Source organism: Xenopus laevis, chromosome 1S (assembly GCF_017654675.1).
Source record: "Xenopus laevis strain J_2021 chromosome 1S, Xenopus_laevis_v10.1, whole genome shotgun sequence".
In the NCBI taxonomy this organism is placed as follows: Eukaryota; Metazoa; Chordata; class Amphibia; order Anura; family Pipidae; genus Xenopus; species Xenopus laevis.
The window spans coordinates 115,792,694-115,816,669 of NC_054372.1; the positions used below are offsets into that span (position 1 = coordinate 115,792,694).

A 23,976-nucleotide genomic window follows, 5' to 3' on the forward strand; every position below is an offset into this window, starting at 1 on the left:
CGTAAATATTGCTGATGGAGAATAGGGCATTGCAACAACAATTTATGTCAAATACCTTGGGTTCTCTTATTTATAGAATTAAGCAGTGCCATCATGTCTGCCTCAGCCTGCACCTGTTGAATACACTGTATTCCTTAGGAAAGCATATGTCCTTGCTCCCCAGACCTGCCCCTGTGGTTGTTCATAGTGGGACCCACCATTTTTAACTATTGTAGCGCTATAGTAAACTGACTTGTGCCAGGGCAGTGTTAGCTACTTTCCTTTGTGGGCTGAGACCACAGATGAGCTCTCTTTTTCAGGGGTAAGCCCTCGCAACGCGGTGGAGGCAGGGTGTAGTGTGACTGTAACTGGGTGCGATAGCACAATGATGGGTGCCAGTAGTTCTTTAACGTTTGAACCAAGAACTGTGTTTATTGAATAATAGCACATAGATCATTCAGCACATTGATCCACAATGGAGTATAGAACATACACAGCAGCATAAAGGAAACATATACTCACAGCACGTATAGGCTGAATCCCCACAGGCTAGGGAATAAACAGCAGAGAGTAAGTTGACAGCATGTGATGGGTATTGCCCAGTTTACAGGATATCTTCCAGTGGCAGACTAGGGGAACTCCTATCATCCCTATCTCAACACTTGGTTCCTTACTCCGGGTCAGAAATACCCTGGGATCTTAATCCCTCTAATCTCCTTGGCGGAGCCTTGAGCTGCTCAACTAAATAATCTCTCTATCACTCCTAGAGTGATCTATAATCGAGTATAGCTGTCTAATTACTAGGGCCAAGGCACCTAGGGTCAGCACTACTGGTTCCCTTCCAGCCTGCTTGGTTGGGCTAAAGCAATGGACCCAGAACACATGGTTCCTAAACCTTTTATTCTCTGGTACAGTGCCATCTGGTGTACACTGTGTGAACTACAGGGGTTACATAAGCACAAGGTCCCCATAGGGACCCACTGAGGTGTCCATATTACTAGGGATGAGCCTGTCTGTAATGTGTAAGGGTGTCTAAGATTTTCACATCCCTACACTATTACACCATTAGAATTTATCTACTTATAAAAATACAATTATGCTTACAATTAACTTACTTTACTTGTTATTATTATATCGTTTGATTGTATATTGCTTACTCACATTGTTTGAATAAATACATTTGCTGCCAGGACAGAAGACTCAGAAGGGTTCATTTATAAACTTTGCGCAGGGCAGATTGGTTCACATAGTGAATATACTTGCCCTGTACATGGTTACATTTATAAAGCTGAATTAGAGTGTGCAAACAGAATTGGGAATTTTTTTTTCACACTGCGAATGTCTATAAGAGCTTTTTAAATATGGCAAAAAATTGTGAATATTATGTGCGCATTCTGCATTTTGAATTACGCCACAACTTTGGTGGCAGAGAAATTATTCACAAAACAGTTTGGCAAATTGTGAATTTAAGCACATTGGGCACACTCACTCAAACACCTGACTCATTTGCTAGCCATTTGCGAAAATGTATTCTCAATGCAAATTCACGAAAACCGGAAAGTCAGGTACACCGGTGCAATATTTTAGTGTTCTGGAAAAAGCATGAGCAATACAACCATTTTCGAATAAATATGCTATGCGCAAACTATATAAATGAGCCCCAGAGAGCTTTAACAACCATTAACATACAAATTAGCATCATTATTTTCAGTCCCACTTTAGAAAGCTTTTATTGTTTGACTATTCTCCTTTATTAAGAATCTATATTTATCCAGCTGGCATGAAATATCAATAATCATACTGAATATCATGTTTGGCTATTTCATAAGTCCTTCCACAAAAATTGGAAGTTGTTTTTAATCAATGTATGTTATGATGAATGCTGAAGAGAAGAGGTTCCATAGTGAAATTATGGGGACTTTTTCAAATAAACATCGAAGAAATGATTTACAGAGCAAAAGAAAAGCTTCAAAGGCCTTTCCAATCACCTCTGTATGTTAAAGCATGTTTTCTCATTGCTGTTGTTTTTCTGTTTTGCTTTAAAGTAAATAGATTCTAACGTGATGTCAAAGGCTTGCTTTATGCAAATACAAAGTCTATTAAGCAAGTAGTCCAGGCTCACTTTCTGTAAGTTTGTGACATGGCCAAAAGTGGCCAAAAAGGAAGATAATGGAAGTGTTCTCAAATAACTTGTGTTTCAGATTTAACAATAAACATTAATTCCCCAAATGGCCCCCATTGCATGGAAAAGTAATAATAAATATTATCTAGTTTGCAACGTCCAGATGCCACTTCGATGTTTAGACCATTGAGAGTAAACAATGGTTTACTATATGAAGGAACAAACCTTTGGTATATTAAAATAAGATAGTATTAGATTTAGACAATACCGTTTTTTGTTTTTTTTTAAAGTGTTGTCTACTATACATTTGTGATTATATTGCATGCACATTGTATCAGTTTAATAATCCATAAGTGTCAGTAGACTAACATTCCACCTTGTCTTTTCCTGCTGCATTAAAATGGAGTAGTAAACCCGACAGGTAAGAAATGAGCAATAGCAAAGCAATAACTAGATTTTATTTCCTCTATAATGTATATAGATTATGAGGCAAATCCAGTGAGAATGGCTTTCTGACATATACAGTAATGCATAGTTTTCTAAAGAAAGGCTATTGATCTTAAAAAAAAAAAAGTAATGCTTCCTTAAACCTCTCTACTTAGGGGAAGATTTATCAAGGATCAAACTGAAAATTTGAATTTTAAATTAGAATTGAGTTTATTTAAGTGTAATTCAACTAGGGAATAATCCAAATTCGATTCGAGTTTAAAAAAAAATTAAAAATTCGAATTTCAAATTTATCATGTATTGTCCGTTTAAGAATTTGAATTCGACCATTCACCATCGTAAACCTGGCAAATTGGTGTTTTAGCCTATGGGGGACCTCCTACAATCAATTTGGAGTCGTTTGGTGTAAAAAAAAAAATTTCTTAAATTTAACTTTTTTTTTTGGTGAAAAAAACTCAAATTGAACTCAATTCGAATTTGATTCTAGTTTGAGGGTTGGTCCTTTTCACCCAACGTTTTTATAAACTCCCATATACTCTAAATTTGACCCTTGATAAGTATGCCCCTTATTACAGACCATTAGCACACACACAGGGGGTTATTTTAAGTCTGAATCCTAAAAATGCTAAAAATTTGAGTTTACTATAAAATCCAAATTTTTTGTGAAAAAAACCCTTGAATTTTTCGAGATTTATTATAGCCCGAGAATGCAAAAAGTCAGAATACAAAAATACTCCATCTTCAACCTGTCAGGTCCTGTAGAAGTAAATGGCAGAGGCCCTATTTGCAATTCGAAAATAGTATGGTCTGCGTTGGGTTTCGTGCCATAATTCGAACACTTCAGGCTTTTCCATCGATTTCACTAAATATTTGAACTTTTTTGGGTGTCAAATCAGAAAAGTTTGGATTTTATTAGGGTAGGACTCCATGTTCGTTTTTGTTGTGATTCTACGTGCTGCGACAAAACGCATGTGACAAAAATAAGGTAAGAGGTAGAATTTCACATTTCGTGTTGCAGTGTTGATCCAACGCAACATGACTGTCGGATGCAGAAGCGGCACGCTGCGTCTGCATCCGACAGTTGCGTTGGTTCAACACTGCGACACCATGCGACAATTCTATCTCAATTCTATCTATCTCAATTCTATCTCATACATCGTTTTGTCGCAGCACGTCGGATCGCGACAAATTTGTTCGTTGAGTCCTACCTTTATTTATTATTATTAAATTATGTCGTTTTTCATGCGGCAATCAGAAAAAAATTGTGTTTTTTTCCGATATAATTTTTCCATGGTTTCTTAAGGATAAATAAGGGTAAATTGTGGTAAATTCTAGCTTGGTCAGACTTTATTTCAAATATTTTTCGAGATTTATTATAGCCCGAGAATGCAAAAAGTCAGAATACAAAAATACTCCATCTTCAACCTGTCAGGTCCTGTAGAAGTAAATGGCAGAGGCCCTATTTGCAATTCGAAAATAGTATGGTCTGCGTTGGGTTTCGTGCCATAATTCGAACACTTCAGGCTTTTCCATCGATTTCACTAAATATTTGAACTTTTTTGGGTGTCAAATCAGAAAAGTTTGGATTTTATTAGGGTAGGACTCCATGTTCGTTTTTGTTGCGATTCTACGTGCTGCGACAAAACGCATGTGACAAAAATAAGGTAAGAGGTAGAATTTCACATTTCGTGTTGCAGTGTTGATCCAACGCAACATGACTGTCGGATGCAGAAGCGGCACGCTGCGTCTGCATCCGACAGTTGCGTTGGTTCAACACTGCGACACCATGCGACAATTCTATCTCAATTCTATCTATCTCAATTCTATCTCATACATCGTTTTGTCGCAGCACGTCGGATCGCGACAAATTTGTTCGTTGAGTCCTACCTTTATTTATTATTATTAAATTATGTCGTTTTTCATGCGGCAATCAGAAAAAAATTGTGTTTTTTTCCGATATAATTTTTCCATGGTTTCTTAAGGATAAATAAGGGTAAATTGTGGTAAATTCTAGCTTGGTCAGACTTTATTTCAAATATTTTGATAAATAACCGCCACATTATTTTCTCCACTGGTGTAGACAGACCAGCAGCAAAAAGGTAGAGTTGATCTTGTCCACCCCATCTTGTCTGCACACTGACAAGTGGGTTTTAGTGCAAAAATGCATAATTTTGCATTTCTGCCCTGTGTGCACACTGATGGACCAGTTCTGCATTTGTCAGATCACCCACAGCTGAAAAAATTATATGCACCACTGGCCTTAGTCCTTGCATACTTTACTCTAAGGGTAGGACTCCACAAATGGTTTTGTTGCGATCCGAAGCGATGCGACTTGTCGCATGCAACGAAAATAAGGTAAGAGATAGAAATGTCGCATGGTGTTGCAGCGTTGATCCGATGCTAAACGACTGTTGTATGCAGATGCTGCACGTTGTGTCTGCATCCAACAGTCACTATCTCTTACCTTATTTTTGTTGCATGCGACAAGTCACATGCGTTTTGTCGCAGCGCGTCGGATCGCAACAAAATCATTCGTGGAGTCCTACCATAAACCTTTAATTAGGGCGTGGTAATCACATGTTACCAAGGTGCAGACTGTAAAAGCAGCAACCTTTAGACACTCATCAAACTGTAATATCATTGCACCATTTGAATAAAACTTTTCTTACAGTGGAAAGATACAATATCCAGTAATATTTTTCAGTATAAAAAGTGGAGTGCAGGTGGATACGACTGGTACCTTCCTTCCAGTATCCAATATGTAAAGAAACAAAAAGCTCCAATCCACTTGCAAACAAAAAAAGTGAGCGTTTATTTTATGAGATCATGAGTTCCCAAATCACACCAAATACAACGCTTCGGGGAGGTGCGTTACCCAATCCCTTCCTCAGGTGTCATTTTCAACATCAAAGATAGATAATAAGAGATTTCTTTTGACTTGTCAGTAAAGGTATAATATACTCTCTGCGATTAAAATTAAGCAAGGATTATTTCCCTTTGTTATGCTAAATAATGTGGGGTTTGAATGAGTCACAGTAACACTATAACCTTTATTGTAAAAGCACATTCATATTTCAGCTTTGTAACTTAGTAAGGGGAGCTGATTGTGAGTCACTGAACTGATTCACTTTTTCATCTTAAGGCTGCTTATGAGCCACCGTATCACTTTTATTTAGTATTCAGTTTACTGATATCTCTCCTGCAACTAATTAAATGTTTGCAATGCCGCCATACATCTAATAAACTCTCCTTTGTTATGTTAACGTGAACTGGAAAGCTTACACAAAATGGTGCGGCTGGGGAGATTTTATTAAGATAGGAATGGGATGATTTTCTTTGGCGGGCACATTAAACAGCTCAGCTAGATCTCTAGCTTCGCTGCAATATTCTCCTGTATAAAAGTGCATAATATTAATACACCGAGTATGCAGTGGTTAGGCATGTGTACAGGGAATTAGCCAAGGCTGTCTAGATAACAACTAGCCATATGTTTAAATAAAGCCATTGTTTATTGCCTGCAGAAAAACGTGTTCATCTTAGTTACAACATTAAACAACACCATTACTTTTGGCCAGTTTGTTTCAAAAATGTTCCTTGCTTATTAATACGTGTTCTGTTAAAAGGGTTTGATTATAGCATTTTTATTTTTTACAAAGTGAACGTCAGCTGTCAAAACAACTGCTGCTGGGACATAGGAATGTCGTTTTAAAGCAGCTTTTATCTCCCATGGAGAAAATATGCACATGATGGATAGAGTCAGCAAAAATAGCTTAAAGTGTTTTAGGTTACTAAGCAGTTTACAATAAAACTATAAACAGCTAACATTCCGGGACTTGAACAATTACTGTATCATGCACAAATGGAAAAACATTATTAGGACTAGGACAATTGTCAAATCTTAATAGTAGTCAAGATATTTGGTGTAAGCCATTAAGATGCCATTTCAGCAGGTAGCGTTTTTGGTTTACTCTTTTAAAGGAGAAGGAAAGCTACCAAAGCAGTTTATTGCCAATAGATTAGCTACAATAGTGCAAGCTATAACACTATGGGGCTGATTCACTAAGCTCGAGTGAAGGATTCGAATGAAAAAACTTCGAATTTCGAAGTATTTTTTGGGTACTTCGACCATCGAATTGGTTAAATTCGTTCGAATTCGAACGAAATCGAACGAATCGAACGAAAAATCGTTCGACTATTCGACCATTCGATAGTCGAAGTACTTCCCCTTTAAAAAAAACTTCGACCCCCTACTTCGTCAGCTAAAAGCTACCGAAGTCAATGTTAGCCTATGGGGAAGGTCCCCATAGGCTTGCCTGTGATTTTTTGATCGAAGGATTTTCCTTCGATCGTTGGATTAAAATCCTTCGAATTTAATCGTTCGATCGATCGAACGAAAAATCCTTCGATCGATCGAACGAACGTTTAGCGCTAAATCCTTCGACTTCGATATTCGAAGTCAAAGGATTTCAATTCGAGGGTCGAATTTCGAAGTATTTTTAACTTCGAAATTCGACCCTTAGTGAATCTGCCCCTATATGTATTCTGCAGAATGCTTTACCATACGTGAGTAAACAGCTCTTTGTTTAGGATAGCAGCTGCCATATTAGCTTGGTATGACATTACTTCCTGCCTGAGTTTCTCCCTGCTCACTCATAGCTCTGGGATCAGATTACAACAGGGGGGGGAGGAGGGAGAGAGGGGGGGGAGGGGGAGAGGACCAAACTGAGCATGCTCAAGCCCTAGCCCTGGAGGTTTAAGATGAAAACAGGAAGTCTGATACAGACGCCTATGTATACACAATAGAAAGAAAGAAATGCAGTGGGGGTTTTTTTGACAGAGGATTCAGAGCAGCATTACTTGATGGTTTACTGGTGTATTAATATAGACCTTTCTGATAAAGCTTACTTTATTGTAGCCTTTCCTTCTCCTTTAAAACAAAATAATTACACCTGTTAGTTTTTACCTGCTATTGTTAAAGGAAAGCTAATTCCCACTTATTGTTTTTACTGACCTGCTGCACAAAAAAAAAATCCCTTACATGCATCACAAATATGAGCTTAAAGTCTATGGTTCCATCACCGTTCCGGTAGAGCTGTGCAATAGGGTTAGGGCCAACATGTTTTTCGAAGTCACTCTTTAGACATTTAACATGATCTCCAGGCCCGGATTTGTGGAAAGGTCACCTAGGCCCGGGCCTAGGGTGGCAGGATTTTAGGGGGGCGGCATGATGCCCAATCACACCTACTTTGGTTCAAAAACACTGGGAATACGCTGGAGATACAATATTTTTTTAAATTTCCCCATTGATGATGAAAATTTGCACGAATAAAGGGGAGGGGACAGGGGCGCCGAACGGCAGTGGGCCTAGGGGCACCCTCTATGTAAATCCGGCCCTGATGATCTCTCTCCATTCTTCATAGGGCAAATTATCTACATACATTTGGATTTAGAAGCACGTGTTTTACAGAACTTTAGACATATAATTGCTTATTCCTTCGAAAGCTAATGATTGTTCAGGTTTAAGTAAAGCATTTCACTGTTTTCATGCTAATTTGTTCACTTAAGTCTTCATTAGAGCCTTTTCAGCATTGGCTTTTCCTACAGATATGAATAAAACAAAATAATTATTAAAGGAATTGTAAAGTATAAAAATAAAAACTGGGTAAATAAAAAAAATGTTTCTAATATAGTTAGTTAGCCAAAAATGTAATCTATAACAAAAACCGGAAATGGTCCTTAAAGGACATGTCAACCCAAAAATGTATGTTTTGCCTAATAAAAGAAAACATAATTCTAAGAAACTTTGCAATATACATATTCATTACACATTTTATATGTTAAATTATTTGTATTTGTATCACTATTGAAAGCAGTGTTTCTATTCTCTGCCCTGGTGCCTCTGGCATTTGAAACAATGTAATACCAGCCAACAGATTGACAGACCTGTCTTGCTGGAGGAGACTGACTTTTGCAACACTGTTTAAAAGGTAAAAAGCAGGAGTTAAGGAAATGCTGCTTTCAATAGCAATTACATTTACAAATAACTAAAGTACTGACAATTTGGAAAGTTGCTTAGAATTGTGTTTTCTGTTATTAGGCAAAAAACAATATATTTTTTGGGTTATGTGTCCTTTAATATGCATGTGAAAAGAGAAATAAACATGGTAACTACTGCACTAAAAAGATTTTATTCATGGGAAGCGATATGATTTTACGGTGGATTTGTGCTTGCATTATAGCTAAAACGGTGTCTCTGTATTCCCTGTGCTATCTCTTATTCCACGTTGTCATTGCATTTTGCCTTTCTGTTTTGGTATACAGGAAGAGGACTGAATCGGACTCTAGGAAGAGCAGCTTACCCAACAGCAAAGAGATTCCGTCGCATAACCCCACCGACCCAGTAGAGCTTAGAAGGCTTAACTTTCAAACTCCAGGTAATAAACACAATTCCTCCTGCTTGCTTATCTAAATGCTATGGATATTATAAGCCACTGATCTGTGAAGCAGCTTGGAAACATGCATTGAATTTCAGTTCCGGGAATTCTGTATGTATCCTTTTGATATGAAGCAAAATGAAGAAAGTAAGTACCCCAAACCCCAAAATAATAAGCTTAAAATAATATGAAGAAAAAGCTTCAATAAATGATAAGCCCATCTGCAAAATGTTAACCCTCTAGCTGCCAGTAATGCAACTGTCATCCTTGCATTGTTTGTGAAACCCCTTAGGGGCTGGAGGTTAATCCTTCCCATTAATAACTATAGTTGGATTCCATTGTGTTTTAATTTACCAGCTATAACAAGGCAAAAGTAAATTTAAAGACAGAGTAAAATTAATCATTTCCCAGGTTACAGAAAACATACAATGCAAAGAGATTTATTAGCGATAAAATGAATTAATGCTGTATGGAAGCCATGTTTTTTGCTATGATTCTATGATAATAGATTATTCAGACTGTTTATAACTCAGTAAATTAAACAGGTAGTTAGCAAGTGCTTGCACATTTAAAATAATAATTATCATTACTGTTATTTAATCTTTTTTGACGAGTGTCTAATTTTTTTTGACATACAACCTTTTTTTCTCTCTCATTGAAGTCTATGGCGAGGCATTTTAGAAGCGAAGCTTGGCAAAATGAACTCGGCAGGTTTTAGGTAGAGAATAGTCGAATTAGAACTGTTTCCAGGGTCAAGGTGTGACAAATCTCACATTCAAATTCAAAATTACGTTGGTGGTTTTAAATTCAAATTTGTGTATGTATGTAACCATGGGAAATGATTCACTGGTGGGAACATGGGCAAGGCCAACAGCAGTAGCATTTTATTAGTTAATAAAAAATGTTATTGTGACCTCGTAAATTTTCTAATTTTGGACTTATTAGAATGATTATGGAATAATTAATAAGCAAAACATGGCTACTGCTTCTTTGATCTGCCCTAGCTTCAAGTAAAACTGCAGCAGAGAGCACTAAAGAACTAAACTAAAATTCATAGTTAGAGTTTGATGTTCAAGGACACACGGCATTAAGACCGATGGCACGGGTGACATTTAATTTCCACCGACTTCGTGGCTTTTGAGTAAGAATATGACCATAACCTCTTAAAACAGGTGGCTTTTTATGAATATAACCTAATCTGATTTATTAGTCTGTATAATGAATTGTTGATGCAGCTATTCAAAATGGTGTGAGGTCAATGATTGGCTTAAGCATTGCAGAAATACATGAAGACTTTGACAAAATGGCTTCAATGTTTTTTTTTCAAGATAAGTTGAGAAGACATGCTCAAGCATTTAGAGTTTTATCTGGATACAATTTAGAAAGAACTATTGAACCAAAATAACATTCTGACTGCCAACTCTAAAGTAATTTATCTTCTTTTAAAAACAAATGCATTAGTTAATGCCAATACCCATCAGGTAATTCTGTGTGATTCCACAGGACTTGGCAAAATAGGCAAAACCTTTGTTCTTCAGTAATGGATTTAGTTTCATTAAATCACATAAACGCATACAAGATCTAACGGTGTATTGAAGTGTATGTATGTTTCCCATGTATGTTCAGGTTCTTTTATGTGTCTTGTACAAACTGAACAATGTCACTCTATTGTTACTAATTTGTTTCCCATCTCCAACTGGCTTTTACTCTTACAGCTTTGAACAGTAATTCAGTCCCCTACTCCTCACTGATTGGCTCTGTGTCCTCCCTCTCTAGCCAAACTGACACTCAGTCCTTATATGATAATAACTCTCTCCCACGGTTCGCTCAAAAAGGTCTAAACATCTTTGTCTCTGTTACCTTTTTTTCTGTACAAGTCTTTTTTTATTATTACATTCTTCATCTCAGCCACCGACCATTCTTTATAAATCTAATGTTTTTTTTGGTGATTATTCAATACCATATATTAACAGGGGTGTTTGAGCTGGACCTGGGGATAATTCTTTTTCTTATAATTGTCCCAGTTATATTTTGTCATTTTTGTGTAGTGAATCCCTCGTCCATATTTATTCTTGCAAAGGGATATAGTAAAATAATTGCTTTTAATTAAAAGGGATTTAAAACCAACACAAACAAGCCATCCCTATATGCATTTTATGCATTGCCTTGAAAATATTCGACTATTTAAAGTGCACCCTTTAATTTGATTCTCTTAAAAAGCTATGTGAATGATTAAGTACCCAATTAAGACTGATTTCTGACTTTTGCGGTGATGAAATCTGTGCACCATAAAGTCCAGTTTAAGCCCCCTAATCCATCCATGTTGTTCACCACAGTCAATAGCAAATTCCCTGGGGTATGCTGCTTCAGATCTGCCAGCCAGCTTTGACTTAAGCACAAACTATTATTAGGTCACAGTTTTCAAGAGCATATTATCTCTGTGAGATTGTGTAGCGATATAATACTGTTTTAAAGCTACAAATATGATTTTACTGTAACAATCTAAGGCCCATTCCATACTCAATGATTGACTGGGGCTTGTACCTCAGACACTAGTTTATATAGATTATGAATAGTTACTCATCTGGAGCTGGCTGACTGATATGGTAACCCCCTTTTCCATGTTTACTTTTTGTTTGTTTTTTTTACTACTTAACCTGTTTATCATAAGACAAAGATGTTTACACCTTAAGTAGATTGTAGTAATTTTTAAGGGGACCAGGGCTGGATCACCTGAGAGATAGAAAGCATGAAAGAATGAAAGACCACAACCCCTACTTCTACAATCTGCTAGTCGTGAAAACGTTTTTGAAGCTTTCAATGTCCCATGTTTTAATCTGTTCTAGAAGTTTTGGTCTTAAGAATATGATTGCATGTAGCCTTTTTATACCTGTCTTGCATGTTATCAGTTAATGAAATCAGAGGACTACATAATTCAGTGAAAAAATACATCTATTTGTCGCTTATTACATTTTTCATTCCATTCCATGTGATACCCCTTTACTTCCCAAATGGAACTGAATAAATACAATTTTTAGGTAGTTAAGTATTTTAACCCCTTTGCTGTGCTTGGGGAATGTTACCCACGATTGCTTGGCTGCACCAGTGTGACATCTAATGCCTTACTGTCTGGTAAACACAATGTGTCACTAATGCTGGTGGGCTATTCACTTGCTCACTGAAGGGGTTAAAGATATCCATTTTTTTTTTGTTAAATACGAACATTTCCTTTGCAGGTTCAGGTGTTTCCGGTTACCTTCGTAACCTTCATTCTTCAAGTTAGTTTTTCTTAATTATGCATATGTTCACATGAATTCCGCTCTTACGAATACTTTGCCTTCTGTTTGAGGAAACTCTTTCACCTCTTTCTAAACATCTAATCCAATGATTTCCATTCCATTATGTGCAGAACAAAGGGTTTGATGTGATTCAGTCATTACTCAAAGTAACCCTCTACCTCTAGTCTAACCGTATCACTATCTTTACCCAGCTAATGTCATTGATTCATTGCACAGTAATGTCTCTTTTTGGCATATTGACATTGGGACTATGCTTGGTGACTATTCATGCATTAAATCTCATCTCTCCAGAGCATGTCCTGCTTTGAGTAACTAAACTATCTGCCTGCTTCTCACACATATTGTACAACATCCTATACTGGCACATCGCAAGTTGCTTTTGCCCTGTATATCACTTAGGTCACTTAGGCACAAAATGGGATTTCTTTACAAGTCCTCTGTTTACCATCACAGGTATGGCCAACCACCCTCCAATTCCTATCCTGGAACTTGAAGATCACATTGAAAGATTGAAAGCTAATGACAACTTAAAGTTTTCTCAAGAATATGAGGTATGGCTGTATTTTTTAAACTTACACAAACACTAAGGTTACATTAATCAGTAGTCAGTTAACCTGCCAGTACATTCTTAGAATCTGGAAAGAAATTGAAGCACCCAGAGGGAATTTATAATCCTGACTAATGTGCTAACTTCCATTTATATATATAAATCTGTAATTTCAAACAGTCTTGAAAAATAGGCTTTGTTGGCCAGGATGATGCAAGGTGATCTTTTCCAAGATTGTCTCTCCAAATATATTTTACTCTTTGTGGAAAAGTGAGAAAGTAACATCTAAGCATGAATACTAAATCGATTGCTCTTAAAATGAACGTTGTATGTTTTTTTTTTACTAAGTTTTAATTGGTATGTCATGCAAGTTTGTGTAGAAGTTAAATTTGTGTAGAAGATAAGAAATGTATCAACTAAATGTATCCATTTAGAACAGTTTACAGGGTCGGCGACCCCCCCTCCCAGAGCTGCTTCAGAAGGAGAAATGACACTATACACTTCAATACTAGAAAAATGGTCACTCATAGAAAATAGAAAGTCATTTGAAAAAGTTGTTATTTCTGGTGATCTATCTGAAACCAATTGGTTGTTTGAAGGTGATCCACCCCCTTTAAGGATCTGTGGGCCATTTTATCTTCATTTGGTAGCTTTATTATTTAGTTGTTATTTAAGTTTATATACATAATTGGGGCCACCTCTCTAGCGGTCACCACCTGCATAGTATAAAAAGGATGTATTTGGTCCTCCTTCTTATTATGTTAGCAAGGGCATTCAGTGGGTATAAGGTGTTCTTAGTGTCATGCCTATAAACTCTTTACTTACCTGCAAAGCCAAATTTTTTTTCCATTGCCAGTTACCTGTTATTAAATTACCCCTATTGTTTTTATAGAAACGGGAAACATAGAAACAATTGCAAGGCAATACAATCCATAAATGCTTCATAGTCACACTTGCTAATTGTAGTGTAAATCCAATGTTTCAGTTTATTTTTTACTAAGTTTTAATTGGTATGTCATGCAAGTTTGTGTAGAAGTTAATGAGTGATTTCCTTAATGCAGACCCTGACTGTATTTTGTACATATTGTATATATCAATATATATCTGAATGGTATCCCAGTACTATGTATAGCATTAGCTTTCTACATAATAGTTGGTAGAACTAATCCTGCTGTTTATGATAATGTCTTTAAAAACTTGTTGTATCTTCCCACCTCCCAGGGCCGGAACTAGGGGTAGGCAGAAGAGGCACATGCCTAGGGCACAATTATAGGGGGGCGCTGTGCTGGTACCTCTTCTCTCCCCCCCAGTTCATAGTCGTTTCCCTTTGCTGTTTGATCCTCCCCTCTGCCGCTTCCCCTCCCCTCTGTCACTGTCCCCCTTGACATCACAGTGTGCACATTCCTAAGGGAAATAGTCACTGACTCAATAGTTATCAATTATAATCAGTGCTTAATGAGAACACGCTTTTGCATGACTCAATGAAATAATTAAGTTCATATTTTAAAAAATGAAGATATTGTAAGTCAATAAGACTTGCTAGGTGTAAAAGAACACAATAGGTATAAAAGAATATGCTTATGGTCTGCGTTATGATAATTGTGAGGGAAATAGCTCTGTGTCCATAATGCAAAGGTTTTTACTAAAAGAGTAAAAGCATCCTTTCTGTATTGGTATATATAAGTAAATTGATGCTGCCTACATAGGTTCAAAACAAATAGTAGAAATATTAATAGACCACTTTTATAACTGCAAGTGGAGTATCACTGTTATTTCTTTAGCTTCAGAGATGACTTATGAACAATACAGAGCAGAGTTCTTTTTAATTCATATAATAATTTATAAAAAGTCTTTTCATCGCTACTTTATTACTGTGTAGAGTAGCAAAATGCATTATTACGATTACCATTAAGTTTAATTCATTCATGACTTTCCCCCTGATTTGCTAATTACATTAGTAGCCCTAATGTGATATCAACTCACTACTATCATTATCATTTATCTTCATTGTCACAAGTATGCCCCTACCAGCAAAATGAAATGGTGTAAAAGGGATTTCTAACACATTAGCAGGTTTTTATTGGATTAGGAGCAAAGATGTGCAGTTGGAATTTTAACTGTTGCCAACATGATCGTTTGATACTGTGGTTTCAAATATAATCGTTGCATTTGTGCACTGGCATAAAGTCACAGGCTCAGGCTCTACTCCATCTTTTTTGCAATTTATTATAGTGGTAGTTGTGATAAATACAATAGAAAAAAAGAATCTACACAGGAAAACATAAAGTCCAACAAATACTCCCTTGTAGTACACATATGTTAATGCATTATAGACGCCCACACAAGGTTTATAAATATAGTTGCCTACAGTTAACTCACCTTGAGATTGGAAAGACATCTTGAGTTTCTCTGAGCTCCTTGTCTATTCCATGATACAGTGGTTCTTTTGATTCCACCGAAGAAACTAAAGCTATAAGGCAAGGTAACAAATTAAGGCACATTTGTTCCAAGACTCAGCTCACAAGTACACCATTATACCATTAGAATATTATACATAAGCTGCAAATACTGCTGCTACTTTGAAAGCCATTGCAGGTGCAATGATTCGCTCCCAGCAGGAGACAAAAAACGAGACAACTTATAATGAAAATAGATTTTTCTGAGTTTCAAATGATCTGTACTCTTTAAAGAATGTTTGTAAGCTGGGGTCTAATTTTCCACTTGATATGGGCGAATTATGAATAAAAGTGATATACATTTTAAAACTTCAGTGCTAGGGGGGAAAATGCAACCAAATTGCCATGCCATGATTTTAACCCATAATGTGCCCCCCAGAATAGTAGCAGAATAGCAAACACTCGCATACACAGCACTACGGTTCAGGCTATAAAGTGTCTAGATTAAGTTATTTTTTAGTCAATGTATGTGGGAATAATGCAATTTCCAGGCTGTTGATATGCAAATCAGTTTAGTTTAGATGTGCAACACACTACAGGAACCCAGAAAGTAATACCTCCTTGAACCAGGTTTTAATTACTGGTCTTCCTGCTATTGGAATTAATTATAAATGCAATTCATCAGAGTAGGCTGAATAGGCACAGCTATCTTCATACACTGTTTGCTCACAATGGGTGCATACAGTTTTGTGACTTACATTCATACATGAACCCTATTGTCCATTTTTGATAACATAAACTTTGGGTCATTTTATGGACAATATATGCGTGAGTACAGTACCATTTATGTGGGTCAGTGGGGAGTTAAATAGTTAGCAACATCAAAATATTAAATTGTTTCAAAACCAGCCACTAACAATTTTTGGCTTCAAAGTCTTGTAGAACGAAATAAGCTGTGCTATTTGAATGCAGGGCTTACTTTGCAGGCAAATATCTAATAAGCCATTTAGAATGGAATTATTCTATCACTGAAGAGGTGAGAATTTGAGGTCAAATGCAATTCATTTCAGCCTGCACAGCCTTACTATTAAAGCATTATGGTCAAAATAAGAATATTCACTCCAGAGTGATTTCGTTTTGTATGCTGTGCACGTTGATAGACCGCAATATGATTTCAATTTATATAATGCCATAAATGATGTCTTTTACTGGGTATTTAAATAATACAAAGCTACTGGAACATTAGTCCAGATAGTGCTAGATTGATACAGATTAAGTCCTGGATAATTGACAGTTGATTTTGAATCTAACGTTGCATCTTGCCGCTGAGAGATAAATAATCTCGCTACAGATTTAAATACTGAATCCAAAACTTGAAAGGTTATCATAATTAACTAACAGAAAGATGCTTTATTCACAGGGTTATTTTGTTTTTAGTCAAGGAAAGCACATTTTATTTTAGAGAAGACCACCTGAAATTTACAAGACTATTGCTCACCCATATTAGACCTTGCACACTGTTTTTTTATGCTTAATTCGGCAGCTAACTGTTCGGTTTTTTTTGTTCAAGGAAATGAGTCTGGTAATAATTTATATCGTTTTTAGTGACAGGGTTATTATCGGCGTGGCATTTACTAGGAATCCTCTTAAAGATCTATCCATTAAACCATTAGAGCAAGCATTAAACCTGTTACTACGGCCAAGCTTTATATGAGTTATTGGTCTGTCACACCTCAAAGATGTGAATGCCAATATGTGTATCTTTTTCTCACTTCCAGTTATCAGTGTTCCAATACACTGTCACTTTATCTAAAGCTGTTTTACGGCTGGCACTAGAAGGAAGATCAATACGTTTCAAACCAGGTTTCTGTGTTAATCACTAGGGGATTAACATCTGGCCTTTAATTTTAAAAGTGCTCTGATGGTTTTGCACATGACAGATACTGTATATCCCAGTGCTCCAGAAAGTACCTGGATCACAAAAAATACTTCAATCATGAGAAAAGGTATTTAAGGTGGCCAATTGCTGTAAAACCCAGATCTGGCAGGCCAAGAAAAATACAGGAGCGGCATATGTGTAGGATTGTGAGAATGGTTACAAACAACCCAAAGATCACCTCCAAAGACCTGCAAGAACATCTTGCTGCAGATGGTGCATCTTTACATCGTTCTACAATTCAGCGCAATTTGCACAAAGTACATCTGTATGGCAGGGTGATGAGAAAAAAGCCCTTTCTGCACTCACACCACAAACAGAGTCGCTTGTTGTATACAAAAGCTCATTTAGACAAGCCACAGTCATTTTGGAATAAAAATTGATTTATTTGGTCATAACAAAAAGCACTTTGCATGGCGGAAGAAGAACACTGCATACCAAGAAAAACACCTGCCACCTACTGTCAATTTTGGTGGAGGTTCCATCATGCTGTGGGGCTGTGTGGCTAGTTCAGGGACTGGGGCCCTTGTTAAAGTCGAGGGTACGATGAATTCAACCCAATATTGACAAATTCTTCAGAATAATGTTCAAGCATCAGTCACAAAGTTGAAGTTACGCAGGGGTTGGATATTCTAACAGGATAATGACCCTAAACATACTTGGAAATCTACAAAGGCATTTATGCAGATGGAGCAGTACAATATTCTAGAATGGTTGATTTGAAGCAGGCTGTCCATGCTCGGCAGCAATTAAATTTAACTGAACTGGAGAGATTTTGTATGGATGAATGGTTAAAAAAGCCACCATCCAGAATCCAGACACTCATCAAAGGCTATAGGAGGCGTCTAGAGGCTGTTACATTTGCAAAAGGAGGCTCAACTAAGTATTAATGTAATATCTCTGTTGGGGTGCCCACATTTATGCACCTGTCTAATTTTGTTATGATGCATATTGCATGTTTTCTGGTAATCCAATAAACTTGATGTCACTGCTGAAATACTACTGTTTCCATAAGGCATGTTATATAATAAAAGTTGCTACTTTGAAAGCTCAGTCAATGATAAACAAAACTCCTTAGAATTAAGAGGGGTTCCCAAACTTTTACATATAACTGTATATATATATATATATATATATATATATATATATATATATATATATATATATATATATATATATATATATATATATATATTATTGAAAGTAGTGACTGAAATATACATATATTTTTCTTTTCATGTTTTATTACCAGTCTATAGACCCAGGGCAACAATTCACATGGGAACATTCCAACTTGGAGGTGAACAAACCAAAGAATAGATATGCAAATGTAATTGCATATGATCACTCGCGTGTTCTCCTTTCAGCAATTGACGGTAAGCACAACTGTGTACATTGCACTGAACTACAAGTACACTGAATGTCATTTTCATGTTTTATATCTTTTTTTATAGCAACGAAGTGTTCCATGTTTAGCAGTGAAGTACATTGTTGGAAATTGTCCTGTGTGATACATTAAGGCACAGCATTTCCTAGGTGACTAACAAGTGTCTCTCTGGATGTTGCACACTATTTTCCTAGAGACAGTCACCCAGCTCAGCTTTAAGCATTAGTGATGAGCCAATCTGTGCCGTTTCGCTTCGCCGAAAAATCTATAAAACTCCGAAAACATTTGCAGCTAATTTTTCCCCCAGCTAATTTTACGCAGCAGTTTCGCAGTCGGCGAATGCCCATCACGTTAAGCATGTGAAATTTTCTTGAATGGGTTGTTCACCTTCCAAACACCTTTTTTAAATCACTTGTTTTTAGATTGTTCCCCAGAGATAAAGACTTTTTTCAATTACTTTCCATTATTTATTTTTTACTGTTTTTCCAAAATCGAAGTTTAAAGTTGAATGTTCATATATATCTCTGGTGTTTGAGTCTGGCAGCTCAGTAATTCAGGTGCAGACGCTGAACTGTTACAATTTTGCAACATTTAGTTGATACATTTCTCAGCAGCATCTCTGGAGCAACTATTGTATCAATTCTAACAGCTGCCTGTAATGAAACCCAGAGATTCTGCTCAGCAGGGATAAAGATAACAAATGTATCAACTAAATGTATCAATTTAGAACAGTTTACAGGGTCGGTGACCCCCCCCTCCCAGTGCTGCTTCAGAAGGTGAAAAATTACCCTTTACACTTCAATATTTGAAAAACGGTCACAAATAGAAAGTCATTGGAAAAAGTTGTTATTTCTGGTGATCTATCTGAAACCAACTAGTTGTTTGAAGGTGAACCACTCCTTTAAGGATATGTGGGCCATTTTATCTTCATTTGATGGCTTTATTATTTAGTTGTTGTATTTAAGTTTATATACATAATTGGAGCCACCTCTCAAGCGGTCAACACCTGCATAGTACAAAAAGAATTTATTTGGCCCACCTTCTTATTATGTTAGCAAGGGCATTCATTGGGTATAAGGTGTTCTTAGTGTCATGCCTATAAACTCTTTACTTACCTGCAAAGCCAAATTTTTTTTTCAATTGCCAGTTACCTGTTATTAAATTACCCCTATTGTTTTTATAGAAATGGGAAACATAGAAACAATTGCAAGGCAATACAATCCATAAATGCTTCATTGTCACACTTGCTAATTGTAGTAAATCCAATGTTTCAGTTTATTTTCTAACTTAAAACTGTTAAACACAGTTCACCCCCACGGGTTAGGTTTTTATATGGGTAAAGGCATTTTCGGGTTATTTTTACTTGCTGCCTCTTTAATGTATTAATTTATACATACTAGGGATGCACCAAATCCAGGATTCAGTGTGGGATTCGGCCAGTATTCTGCCTTTTTCTGCAGGATTCGGATTTGGCTGAATCCTTCTGCCAAACCAAAACCTAATGTGCATATGCAAGTTAGGGGTGGAGATAGAAATGTCATGATTTTTTTTGTCACAAAACAAGGAAGTAAATGTTTCCCCCTTCCCACTGTTAATTTGCATATGCAAATTAGGATTAGAATTCGGTATTCGGCAGAATCTTTCTCAAAGGATTCAGGGGTTTTGGCCGATTCCAAAATAGTGGATTCACATACAGTATTTTGGCCTGAACTATCATATTGCCTGCTCTTTAAGATGTGTTATTAGCTTTCACATAAACTCGCAACAGCCACATTATGTATTTACTGTAAATATAAAAGTGATTTATGTGGCTTCTTTTATTACATTTGCTCTAAATGCTTTGTCATATTTCCTGTCGGTATATTAACAAGGGATTGAGCCAAGCAAGGTCATATGCTTAATATATTATAATCTGCACGGGCTTTTGCCAGTATAATGTTGGATAAATCACTGCTGCTGTTTGAATCAAAATCACCTAAAATTAACTTGGCTTTTTCCTTGATTGTTTGCCTGATAGCTTTTTATATCTGATTGACTGCTAATCTGCAAGTCTGCAATATGACGAATGAAAAATGAATTATCCTTTTTCTCTTGAATTATGCAAGCCTAGAAGCTGCAACATTACATTCTGTGTGGGATAGTTGCTACCTATCTTTTTGAAGAAAAAAAGGTGTCATTTGCTTTAGCAATAATGTGCAAAAAAGGAGTTTCGTCTCCAGTTAATTGAGCAGAATATAATGTTTTGTAGGGAACAGTTTCAAAAAATTTTGGTCATTGATATTGAAAACATTTTGAAACTACTACTACTACTACTACTACTACTACTACTACTACTACTACTACTACTACTACTACTACTACTACTACTACTTAAAAGCACCAACGAATAAAAATTGGAAGCTAATCTGAATACTAATGCAAAAACCTTGCTAAAGACAAACCCTTTGGGGGAACGTAATATTGGTCGCTATTTATTCGCAATGCGAATAAATTTTCGCAAAGTGAAATATGATGCCTTTGCAAACACTTTGCCCCTCACACGACAGTAAGATAGTGATTGCGAATGGTGTAGTTTGCAATAGTGCGCAGTGTATGTAATAAAGTTTCAAAATCGCAAACCAGTTTTTGCGACAAAATATTTAACAAAACTGCAGAGCAGGTGTTTAAGGTTTGCAGTGCGCAATTAAGATTTGCAATGCAATAAAAGCCAAAGAATATTACATTGTGACACACAAATTTTTATTTGCAAAGTTTTTATTACATTTCTCCCATTGATTTTTCCATGACTTCAGCTGCTTTTATATGGTGAAGTTTTGTATTAGTGTTTTTTTTATTCATATAATTATTTACATATTTTTCATGGTTTAGAATCAGCCATGATTTTTACCGTAGTAAGATATTATTTGGGAAAATGAACAAAATACCACTGTTAGTAAATTGGTCCCTTCCTGTCAAAGAAAAAAAAAAAGACATTCCTGTGAGTGACAATAGACCTCGAGACTGGTGTGGTAGATTTCTCAGCTTGAACAACAATGGCAGCAGCTAGTGATGGGCTTCTCCCACGCGAAATTCGCAAAATCGATGTGAAATTGAAAAAATCATGAAAATCAGACAGTTTCACGAAAAATAGTGAAAATCTGAAATGCAGAAATTTGCCCCGAATTCGTGCCAGGCGACAATTTATGACCCCATCTAAAAAGTAAATGCTCTCTAAGGCTACAAATGTATTGTTATTACCACTTTTTATTACTCATTTTATTACTCATCTATTCTGGCCTGCTTCTATTCCTATTCCAGTCTCTTCTTAAAATCAATGCATGGTTGCTATGGTAGCTACAACCCTAGCAACCAGATTGCTGAAATTGCACACTGGAGAGCCATTTAATATAAAAAGCTAAATAATGGTGAAAAAAAACAGTAGCAGAATATCACCCTCTGCATCATACTAAAAGTTAACTCAAAAGCGAACAGCCCCTTTACTGGATTATACATGGTCTGTGCAGCATTGAAATATAATGGCATTAAATGCAGTGTCCGTTGGCGTAAAGTAAAAACCACACTTTAATAAATGCGATTTGTTTTACCCAGATTTTTATACAGTTTGTTCAGGGTTAATTATTTTGCACAGTATGATAAATAAATTAAAACATATAAATAAAAAAAAAACTTGATTGCATACAATAGAGGAAAAAACTTGAATACCTCAAATTTGTGAATTTAATCTTGAATTTGTGACTTTATAAGCTCAAAAAAAACCTCAAAAATCTTGAAATTAAAAAATGGCTTGAACTCCCATTGGCTTCTACATGAACTGACAAGCTTTTAGGTGCCAGTGCTTTACATCTGATTTTTGCACGTTTTTTGTGCTTAATAAATACTAAACATTTGAGTTTGATCATTTGAATTTGTGAGTGTTTGTGCAAAAAAATCAATTGGGGCAAAAATTTAAATCCGAACCTTGATAAAACACCCCCTTAAAGTACTCTGCAGTACTCCCCTGTGGCTGCAGCTACTCATTGGCAGTACAACAAAACTTTGCAGTTAAAGGAAAACTATACCCCCCAAACAATGTAGGTCTCTATTAAAAGATACTGAGTAAAGCAGCTCATGTGTAAAACCCTGCTTCATGTAAATGAACCATTATCATAATAATATACTTTTTTAGTAGTATGTGCCATTGGGTAATCATAAATAGAAAATTGCCATTTTAAAAAATAAGGGCCGCCCCCTGAGATCGTAAGATTCACTGTGCACACATACAAACCACATGTAAGGTCACATGAGCCAATTAACAGACAGAGTTCTGCCTTTTGCTTCCTCACTTCTTCCTGTTACAGTTAGGGGCAGATTCATTAAGGGTCGAATTTCGAAGTTAAAAATACTTCGAAATTCGACCCTCCAATTGAAATCCTTTGACTTCGAATATCGAAGTCGAAGGATTTAGCGCTAATCCTACGATCGATCGATCGAAGGATTAAATCCTTCGAATCGAACGATTCGAACGATTTTAATCCAACGATCGAAGGAAAATCCTTCGATCAAAAAAAGGTTAGCAAACCTATGGGGACCTTCCCCATAGGCTAACATTGACTTCGGTAGGTTTTATCTGCCGAAGTAGGGGGTCGAAGTTTTTTTTAAAGGGAAAGTACTTCGACTATCGAATGGTCGAATAGTCGAACGATTTTTCGTTCGATTCGTTCGAATTAGAACGAATTTAACAAATTCGATGGTCGAAGTACCCAAAAAATACTTCGAAATTCGAATTTTTTTCATTCGAATCCTTCACTCGAGCTTAGTGAATCGGCCCCTTAGTGTTGTAGTATTTCTGGTCAGGTGATCTCTGAGGCAGCACAGGTAGAGTCCCGAAATGGTGGTTCAAGGCAAGCGATGTAAAAGGGCAATATTTATGTAAATATATATTCCAGTTTGGTAAGATTCCTTAATATGTCATTCAATTTGATATAAACTATCTGTTGCTTATGTATTCATTTTGGGGGTATAGTTTTCCTTTAATTGCTACAAGAATGACATCATGCCACATAACTCATCATCCCTGCCCACCCTTAGCAAAGGCGATAAATGGAAATTTTTAGCTTGACGAATAGGTTTCTGCATATTTGCATTGTGGTTCATACTGTATATGAAAAATAGTGCCTCCTACCTACTGTATACTAAATACATATATCAACAATCTGCTTATTGGCTTTACAGGAATTCCAGGGAGTGACTACATTAATTCCAACTACATTGATGGTTATAGAAAACAGAATGCTTACATAGCAACACAGGGACCTCTTCCAGAAACCTTTGGGGATTTCTGGAGAATGATGTGGGAACAACGTAGTGCAACTGTAGTAATGATGACAAAGATGGAAGAGAGATCCAGGGTAAGTATATGTATTTATAGCCTTCTTTTTCTGTAACAAAAT

The 23,976-nt window shown here is 36.4% G+C and overlaps 1 protein-coding gene across 50 annotated transcripts in view; it reads left to right on the forward strand.

The window, feature by feature from the left end:
• The window catches only part of ptprd.S (protein tyrosine phosphatase receptor type D S homeolog), a 998,444-nt gene that overhangs the window by 938,243 nt on the left and 36,225 nt on the right, over positions 1 to 23,976 (forward strand). For 23 of the 50 annotated variants that reach the window (XM_041574091.1, XM_041574084.1, XM_041574112.1 and 20 more), the window contains 6 exons: positions 2,508 to 2,522; positions 8,870 to 8,982; positions 12,219 to 12,260; positions 12,735 to 12,832; positions 18,413 to 18,536; positions 23,759 to 23,934. In XM_041574091.1, the coding sequence (XP_041430025.1) occupies positions 2,508 to 2,522; positions 8,870 to 8,982; positions 12,219 to 12,260; positions 12,735 to 12,832; positions 18,413 to 18,536; positions 23,759 to 23,934 (568 nt within the window). 50 annotated transcript variants of the gene reach the window in all.